Source organism: Tupaia chinensis, unplaced genomic scaffold (genome assembly GCF_000334495.1).
Source record: "Tupaia chinensis unplaced genomic scaffold, TupChi_1.0 Scaffold000251_1, whole genome shotgun sequence".
In the NCBI taxonomy this organism is placed as follows: Eukaryota; Metazoa; Chordata; class Mammalia; order Scandentia; family Tupaiidae; genus Tupaia; species Tupaia belangeri.
In genome coordinates this window covers 5,100,000-5,110,020 of record NW_006159731.1, presented here as the reverse complement: position 1 = coordinate 5,110,020, position 10,021 = coordinate 5,100,000, and the positions used below count along the sequence as shown (strand labels likewise).

The window sequence follows — 10,021 nt, the reverse complement described above, 5'->3', positions numbered from 1 at the left end:
ACGCACACATGCCCGGCGTGAGTTTTAAGGCACCAGGTCCGGCATGCGAACTGCAGTCGACTACATGGGAGTCCAGCGACATAGCCATTACGTCAACTGCTGGTCCCAAAAATCGTCTAGACATATTTTTAAACCACCAAAGCAACTTAACTTAATAGGGATCTTACAAAACTGTTTATTGTTTAGGGAGCCAGCACGTGGTGTGGTGGTTGAGCTGCTAGATTCCCACATGGCCATGGCAGTTTAAGTCCTGGACCTGGTGGCTTGCTTTCTCACTTTCCTTCTCTCTCTCGTTCTCTCTCTTTCTCTCTCTCTCTAGCTCTATGTCTGTCTCTCTCTGGTCAAATTAAAATAAATGAATAATAAATAAAATTAAATAAATAATTATTTTAAAAAATAAAAAACAAGGTTTAGACATTGGCATTATTGACATTTGGGGGCAAATAATTCTTTCTCTAAGTGGTGGGGGGTGCTGGGGATGCATCTGTGCTTTGTAGAATATAGAGTACCATCCTTGGCCTCCACCCACTGGATCTACCTTCCCACTCCTCTACTCCAGTATGACAACCAAAAATATGTTTACACACTATCAAATGTCCATAGAGGAACCAAACTTCCAACCGAGTGTCACTGCATTAAATCAACATGCTTTAAGCACATTTAATCTTCCTGGTATCATACAAAGAGTGCTTGTTGGTTGTGAAGAGTAAGTTAAATGCCATCATTTTACCGGATGACTTTAGATAAGTCACAGACAATTTACTACCTTGTTGTGTCACTGGGTGGATCAAATGAGATTAGGAAGGGAAAAGCATTTTGTAGATTATAAAAGCATATGTAATGATTTGTATAAAATATCCAGATACTTGGAATTCATCAATTTTCATCTTCATTTTATCTAAATGACCTCCATAACGTAGGTATCCTGTCAGCAGATGACCAGACCCTGGAGGAGTTGGGGGACCTGAGGCAGCGCACTCTAGCTGCTCCTCTTGCCATTTCTTTCTTTTTATTTTTTTATTTTTTTTATTTTTGGAGAGATTTTTGCCATAGGGCACGTGCGCTTGCCAGACAAACAGAGAGAGACAGAGAGATAGAAAGTGAGAAATCACCCCCCAGGGGGGATGGCCACGCTGCAATCCCTTCTCCTCCATTCTCCCCTCGGGATCTTGGGCACGCGCACACACACACCCCTGGCGTGAGTTTAAGCCGCCAGGGCCAGAACTCAAACCACAGTCAACTACATGGGAGTTCAGCGACATAGCCATTACGCTAACTGCTGGTTCCCCCCTCCTCTTGCCATTTCTAATGTCACCTCTGGAGGACGTGCTAGCACCCAGCTCCATATTGAATGTAAAGTTGGATGCTTTGAGCCAAGTCTTTTTTAAAGAAAATTGCATTTTTTCTTTCTTAATGAGAGCAAGGGGGAATGTTATACCACTACATTCCGAAAGCAATTGCAAGGGTCATTTTGTGCTTTGGGCTTTTAGATAATTTTCTAAGTGCAATGTCTGCAAGCCAAATATTACAGACCTTAAATCTATACCCCATGTGCGATCATTTCCGAAGGGCCTATAATTTCTAAGTTTAGTTGCTTTGTCTTTGGGGGCAGGGAGGAGGACTTTCTACTGCATTATTCCCATTTCAGCATGAAGACAATGCCACTGAAAATGAGATTTCCTGTGGGTATGTATGTGTTCAAAGATCTAATGTGACCTTTGACCATTTCCCATTGCCATATATATCCTGAGTAATGCTTAGGTACACTTTAGAATTTGAAGTTTGTTTGCTTAGTTCAGAGTCAAGGTCTGAATAATCCCCCTTCCTGTTTACATGGCTTCCTGGAAGGTCTGGGGACTGATAGTGTTTTTTTGGTTTTGTGGTATGTTTTTCGTGTGCCTCAGCAAAATGCTGCAACATGTCATCCTCCTAGGCATTATACAGCAGTTTTCAGGAACTTAAATAGAAATGTCTTCAGGATATGCTTTTTATGTTAGTGGCGAGAGTGGGATCACAAATTGGCAAGCTTTTCTATATTTCTCATTACATTTACATTATCCTCAGTAGGGCTTAAGGGAATTCGTAGTAAAAATAAAAGCAAACTGTCTTATCTGCTAAATTCTTATCATGTGTTAGGCACTGTGCTCAGAGTTTTATATGCAAGGAGGTAGGCAGATATATTGATTGAGACAGCAGTGGCTTATATAGAATGAGAAACTCACCCAAGGTCCCGGAACTCTTCAATCTTCAGAGTCCGAGCTTTTAGCCACTATGATATGCTATTGACTTTGCTTAGTAAGTGGACATTTCAGTTAAAAAAAATGTTATCTTTCTGGTACTGGTATACTTCTGCAGCCCCAGAAGTATATCAATATAATCAGTCTTTTAATCAGGGTTCTCCTATAGCTAAAAAAAAAAAAAAAAGTTAAATATGTTTTAAACTTCTAAATAGAAAATGAATTATGTGTATTATATTAAATATGTATGTTTATGTATATATGTTTATTACTCTATCTTTTAATCCATCTCTCTATACTTCTGCTGAGTAACCTGCATTCAGGCATCTTCCTTTAAACTAGTCCAGAACTCTAAGGAAGCAGTTATCAGTTGAATTTACCTTTTTATTGATCTTTCATTTTGTGCATAACTTAGGTAAAAATGTGAAGCAATCAGTCTACATGTTTATTCGGTAATTATTATTCAGCCAAAACATGTGACAGGCTCCATTCTGAGTAGTGACATATAGTACCCAACAAGATAGATAGTTTCTGATTTTTAGGAATCAAAGTCATATTTACCATAAAACAAATGAAGCTAGAGTTGTAGGGAGCCTCACTGTGCAGGTCTCTTCCCATGTGTTCGTGTGGCCTATCTTTATTAAATATGCTATGACTCTTTTCTTTTCATTTTAAAATTTTGCCAGAGGGTATGTGTGCTCATGGGAGACAGCCAGCGAGAGATAAGAGAAGTAGAAAGCAACCCCGTGGGAATGGTCACACCGCAATACCTTCTCTTCCATTTTTCTCTCTTTTTTTCCAGGACATACACATGTGTCCGACCACTGTCTCTTTCCTAGCCTAACCTAACCAATTGCAGTAAGGACAACAAGAATAAACTAGTTAATATATTCCATCAATTCAGAGCTTGGGGATTAACCCTTTAAAGGAAAACTTTAGGTGTCTTTAAATATTAAAGTTCCTGCTATGGTTTCAGTGTGTTCCCCCCTCCCCAAATCCTTGTGGTGAAATATGGTTATGACATTGCAGGGAGCACCTTAAAGTGGATACGATTTTTGCACTATGGCTGCAAGGCATGTGAAAGCTATAAACAAAGACATGGTCTACTGATGGGCTTTATAGAAAAAACCTGAGTGTTAGCCAGAGAAGGCCAAAAGAGGCTTGTTTAGAACCACGAGGTGCAAACGCAGTTGAAGCATAAGGCTTTGCCTCCCCTGTAAAAGAATAACATAGAACAATTCCGGACTGTGGTGTTCTCCATGAGAGATGCTCAGTCTGTTTGACCCTCCCTCTCAGCAGCCCCGCACCTTTTTTTTCCCCCCCCCCCACACCGCCTTCCTCTGTCTGTCCTTTCTCAATCTACAACCCTTCCCTTGGGGTACCCAATCTCTCTCTTTGCCATTGGACTGGGGCATGTGGCGCCTGAACAGGGTCCCAAGCATGGAAGATTATGCAAGTGCAGTCAGGAGGCTGGCAGTAAGAGAGTAAAGAAAAAACATTGAGGGAGTAAGAAGTGGATGTACAGTTAGTAGTAAAACAGGGGAACCTCTCAGAGAGAGATATGTATAGTTGAATGTCCTATTTGTGAAAAGTACATCAAGTATGTCAAAAGTACAAAAGTTAAGAAACTGAGAAGAGATTTACAAGTAAAAAGCTAAGCAACTTAGAAGTTAAGAGATTGAGAAATTAGGTGATTTAGAAGCTACGAGATTTAGAAAGTTTAGAAAGTTAAATATAGAAGTTAGACAAAGCTAAGAGTTATTAGGTTAGAGTAATTAGAAAGCTAAGATTAAGAAAATTTATTGAAAGTTTAAGAAATTTAAAATACTAAGAAATTTAGAAGGCTAAGAAGAAACTTGGGAAGCTAAGAGATTTATTAAAAGGCTAAGAAGTGTATTGGAGGGCTAGGAAGAAATTTAAAAAGCTGAAAAAGGAAAAGTAAGAGGTGGAATCAATTTGAACAATTGAAGGAGTCAGTTTGAAGTCGGGAGTGAAACAGGGAAAACTCCCCAAGTAAAAAAGGGAATTGGCAGAGTAAAAAAGCTAGGAGCAGCAAGTTAATGAAAAGTAGTTAAAAGATAAAAATCCCCAGTTTAAAATTAAAATATAAGTTCTGCAAATTTGAAAGGTCAGATGTAAAATGAACAGCTCTCCAAGAAACGTGGGTATGTTTAACAACAAAAGACAAGATGTTTAATGGCAAATTATGTGCTCAAATTAGAGAAACGAAAGAGGGGAAATGCAGGGAGGCCTTCAAGTGGATATAGTACATATAGCAGCAAAGACAAAATCATAATCTGCTAGACTTTACAGACAGAAGAAACCTGAGTGTCAGCCAGAGGAGGCCCGGAGAGGCTTGTTAAGAACCATGAGGGAATGAGCACAGAACTGCTCAGGCCATGGGATTCTCCTTGAGAGATGCCCAGTCTGCCCGACCACTGCTTTCCTCTGTCCTTTCTGAACCCACAGATATTCCCCTCAGGGTACCCTATCTCTTCGCCCTCAGGTTTGGGCATGACAGGATTAAGAAGGTGAAAACTTAATCCAAATATAAGGTTAAGAAGAAGAGCCTTCGTGAAAAGCAGAGGTGATTAGGATTAAGGTCATCAGGATGCAGCTCCCATGATTGGATTCTGATGGGTTTATAAGGAGAGAAGCAATAAGAAAAAGACACAGAAACAAACGTGGCCTGCTCAAGTTCTTGCCATGTGGTGCTTCGTGTCACCCTGGGATTCTGCAGAGTCCCCACCCACAAGGTGGTCTCCAGAGATAAGTCCTTGATCTTGAGCCTCCAGAACCATAAACTAAATTAACCTCTGTTTTTTATAAATCACCCGGCCTCAGGTATTTCTGTATTAGCAACACAACGGACTAAAACAGCTCCTAGAAGAGACTGGAAAACAATTAGCCTTTACGTGGTATGACAAATACAGAGATGTAAAATGAAAGAGGACCAGCTCCACAGGCTGCAGTTTAAGGCAGTCATATCTCACATGGTCGACGATGTGGTTCAAGTCTTGAACCCAGTGGTTTGAGAAACATGCCAGGCACCTGCATATTTATGCCCCAAATTCTGAAAGGTGGGAGAGATGGAGGAAAAAGGGTTGAAATGTGACAATGCCCTAGAAGGGTTACTTTCTTCTGATCTCTGTTCCTGGCAAGTGTTTGTATCCTCTAAGTAAAGGAAAAAGGAAAAAAAAAAAAAATGAAAGGAACTTTCTCGAGTATAAATAATAATAATTTTAAAATTTTAATTTGCCATGTTAGAAAAGTGAATTCTTATTCCCTTAAGAAAACAATGATTTTATAAAATTATCATATAAATAGGTGATCAAAAGACATTGACCCCAAAACTATAGGAAAAAAAGATATTACAGAAGTCTTCAGCTACTCAGTAAAATGTACATGAATTTTTATTTTTATTTTTTGGGTCTGTTAGCTTTTGAAAATATGTAATTTGCTAGGATTACTTTTCTCATTCTAAGTAAATATTACATTTTATATTGTTTCACAGTTTTGTATCTTTTTCCTTAAAGAACTCCTCTTCTCCAAATTGTAGAAACTTCAGTCTCTACAAAACTTAGGTCTCTCTATATGGGTTTTAATGAGAAAAGACAATTTAAAAATAAACATTACATATAAGTTAGTGAAACTTCTTTTTTTTTAAATAAAGAGTAAAGGCAACAGAGAATCAGAGAATGCCAACAGGGGGTACAAAAGAGTAAGTTGCTCTACTCACAGGGTTATGATTTGTTTTCTAGTGCACTATGATAAGTTACCACCCTTGTAGCAATGTGAAATAAGACATTTTTGTGAGTCCTCCAACCAGATGGGGCTTCACTGAGTTCTATAGTTTTTTTTTTTTTTTAATAGGTCTTTCTTTTATGAGAGTGACTGAGAGAGGGGGAGAGAGAGACACACACACATGCACACAAGCTGTCTCCCCAGGGCCCTGCGCCACAATTCCCTCCAGTCTTCCAGGCCAACCAGGATCAAAGGTTCATGCCCAGTGGGTACATGCTGACTGGGGAACTGAACCCATGATTTTCTGTATGGATCCAGCATCAGTTGAGCAGAATGTTACTCAGGTCCCTTTAGAATTGCTCACAAGGCTGCAGTCAAGGTGTCAGCAAGGTCTGGGGTCCTAGCAGAATGCTTGACTAAGGATAGGTCTGCTGTCTGCCCAGATGGGTGGCAGAATTAACTTCTTTATGGAGTGTTTGACTTAGGGCCTCAGTTCCTTCCTGGTTTTCGGCTGCAAGCTGCCCTCAGTTCTTTGCAAGGTGGGGCCTCTCTGCCTCATCAAAGCCAGTAAGGAAGTCTCTGCCGGCAAGGTAGAAGTTACAATTTTATGGTGATAGAACTGTAGAAGTGATGTCCATGCCATCCAACTCTATTTTCTGAATCTTTAGTTTTATTGGTTAAAGTCACGGGTCCTGGCCTCACCCAAAGAAGAAGGCTTAAAGGGAAGGTAGTTGATGAGGGCCAGAAATGGAGTCGCTGGAGGCCTCCTCCAGTCTCCACCGCAGGGTAAGGGAAGGCACCTCTAATAGGTTCATGTATGAATAGAAACTGGAAGACAGGGTGAATATGCAGCCCTCTGGGAAAAGGGCATTCCACAGAGGGAATATATGCAAAGGGTCTGAGTTCAAAATGGTTTGAGTAAGAGCCAGGAGTCTGACTGAGTGAGCTACAGGGACAGGTAGGAGGTGAAATCAGACAGGTGGGGTAGGGGCTATTATACAGTTGTTAAGGCAGAATATGCACACAAGAGTAAGTGAGCAACATTTCCAGGTAGTACACTTCAAGGAAAGATGCAAATACTGAGTATCAAAGGAGTTGGAGGAAGGATGTATGCAGGGTTGAATGTCCAGGAAAGACCCCAACCAAAAGTTTGTGGAGAAGTGGCCTATGAACACAGATGTAATAGAAGAGATGCCAATTTAGTGACATCCAATTTTTCTATACATTGTCTCAACATATGTGAGACAGATCTTGTTCCTGAGCAAGTTAGGCAACACGCACTGACTTGTGATGATGCAAAATGCTATTTTGAGAGAGGGAGGATTCTCCTTTCACATAGGAAGAATTTAGGAAGAAGCAGAAAGTAAAAAGTGAATTCGTGTGATGTTATTATTCCTTACAAATCTCCCAGTCACTCCTCTACATTTCACAGTCTCCCTCTCGGCCACTGAGAGACAAGGAGTCTGCCAGATGGCAGCTCACCTTCTAGCATCCTTATATAAAAAAGAGAGAGGGAGAATCTATTGACTTGCTAGTGAAGCACTAAATCATAGTAAATGGATGTAAGAAGCAATTACAGTGGGCTTTTGGAGTTGTTCATGGCCTGAAGATTGAATTTTTGAAATGTGAAAGGGCCTTGAAGAGACATACATAAATGCCTCATACTCTAGAACTTAATGCATTCTCTCTCTCTCTCACACACACACACACTCACACGCACACACACACACACATGCAAAAGAGGAACCTTAAATTTTCAACTGGAATTAGTGTTCCTCTTTTTTATGCATCTATATAATGTGGAAACATGATCCTTATTATATAGTGGTAGGAAATTTGCCCCAATCGTGCCCTACAGTTGCATGGAAAGCAAACGACTTTTAAAAGATAAACCTGAACATTTAGCTGATCCAAGTTCCAAGCAAAATTTTCAAGGTGTAACTTAATTTTCCTTGCTGAATATAGTTAAATGTTAAAGGAAAAAAGGAACCTAAAAAAGGATCTGTTCAATTAAAAAAAAAGAAAAAAAAACCTTCTTGACCTGGAGAATTCTCAGCCTACCCTGATTACAAAAAAATGCTGAATGCTATGGAATGAACTTTTGTGTCCCTCCAAAAATCATGTATTGTAATAGAATCCCCCAATGTGATGGTATTTGGAGGTGGGAAATTTGAGACGCAGTTAGGTCATGTGGGTGGCGTCATCACAAATGGAATTAGTACCCTTATAAGCAGAGGCTAGAGGCTAGTTATCTGTCTTCCTGCCTTGTGAGGATGCAGCACAATCGGCAAGCTATCATGTGGAAGAGGGTTCTCACCAGAACCTGACCATGCTGGCGCCCTGATGAAGACTTCTAGCCTTCACATCTGTGAAGAATGATTCTTTTTTTCATGAGCCATCTTTCTATGGTATTGTGTTATGACAGTTCAAACTAAGACAATAAGATCAGAAGATTCACTGTTAAGAACGCATGCCCTGAAGAAAGCGAAGGGTATGGCCAGATAACCTTCTGCTGACCTAATTAGGTGTGTGATTCATGAATTCTCTCAACCGTCTCAGCAGAAGTCAGGAATGGGGATGAGGTGAACGATCTGTGCAGAATTTCTTTGTATTATGGCATGGATCCTAATAGCCTATGTAGGAGACTAAGGTTGTCTTAGTAGAAACATTGTCATCTTGCACTAGAGGAAACTGAGAGGCAGGGGCCAGCAGAGCTACAGCAGGTCCAGAATCCTATGGAACTATGTGGGCTCAGAGGACAGAGCCTTGAACGACAGGATTACCAGTTCCTGAAATCTAGTCTAATTTTCCTTGCTAGATGTTAAACTTGTTTGGGACTAGTGATGTCCTTATTCCTTCTAATTTCTGCCTTTTCCAATAGAAGCGTTTTTCTGACACACCATTATGTTTTAGAAGTAGAGAGCTTGTTTCCTAGGTTCACAGGCCCAAAGGTGGGGAAGAATTTTACTCTAAGACAGATCAGACATCCAGAGTCTCGCTTGTACCTGATTTAGATAATGAGATTTGGGACTTTTTTTTTTTTTTTGAAGAGGTTTTTGCTATAGGGCACGTGTGCTCGCCAGACAGACAGAGACAGAGAGACAGAAAGCGAGAAATCACCCCCCAGAGGGGATGGCCATGCCGCAATCCCTTCTCCTCCATTCTCCTCTCAGGATCTCGGGCACGCACGCACACGCGCCCGGCGTGAGTTTTAAGCCACCGAGTCCGAGACGTGAACCGCGGTTGGCTACGTGGGAGTCTAGCAACATAGCCATTCTGCTAACTGCTGATCCCAAGATTTGGGACTTTTGAGTTGATAAAATTTTAGATGAGATTTTTGCCTCCGATTATAATACTATGATACGTTGAATCTTTTGGAGATGCTGGGATAGATGTAAGAGTATTTCGTGTGTGACATAGATATGAATTTTGTGGGGGCCAGCTGGGCGGAGTAGTGAGCTCAGTGTTGGCTTCAGAAAAGATATATCCATGACTTAATTGCTGGAACCACTGAGTGTTAACTTTATTTGGAAAGAGTCTTTGCATATGTAATTAAGGATTTTGAGATGAGAGCAGGTTAGAGTCTGTGTGGATCCTAATTCAATGAGACAGAGAGACAGAAAGCGAGAAATCACCCCCCAGAGGGGATGGCCATGCCGCAATCCCTTCTCCTCCATTCTCCTCTCAGGATCTCGGGCACGCACGCACACGCGCCCGGCGTGAGTTTTAAGCCACCGAGTCCGAGACGTGAACCGCGGTTGGCTACGTGGGAGTCTAGCAACATAGCCATTCTGCTAACTGCTGATCCCAAGATTTGGGACTTTTGAGTTGATAAAATTTTAGATGAGATTTTTGCCTCCGATTATAATACTATGATACGTTGAATCTTTTGGAGATGCTGGGATAGATGTAAGAGTATTTCGTGTGTGACATAGATATGAATTTTGTGGGGGCCAGCTGGGCGGAGTAGTGAGCTCAGTATTGGCTTCAGAAAAGATATATCCATGACTTAATTGCTGGAACCACTGAGTGTTAACTTT

The 10,021-nt window shown here is 40.8% G+C and overlaps 1 protein-coding gene across 1 annotated transcript in view; it reads left to right on the top strand.

Annotated features, from left to right (window-relative positions):
* Positions 1-7,051: 7,051 nt before the first annotated feature.
* Positions 7,052-10,021, top strand: part of ITGA2 (integrin subunit alpha 2) — a 90,607-nt gene continuing 87,637 nt past the window's right edge. Inside the window, exon 1 of the mRNA XM_027772058.1 lies at positions 7,052-7,160. Coding sequence (XP_027627859.1) covers positions 7,052-7,160 — 109 coding nt within the window. The remainder of the gene's footprint in view (positions 7,161-10,021) is intronic.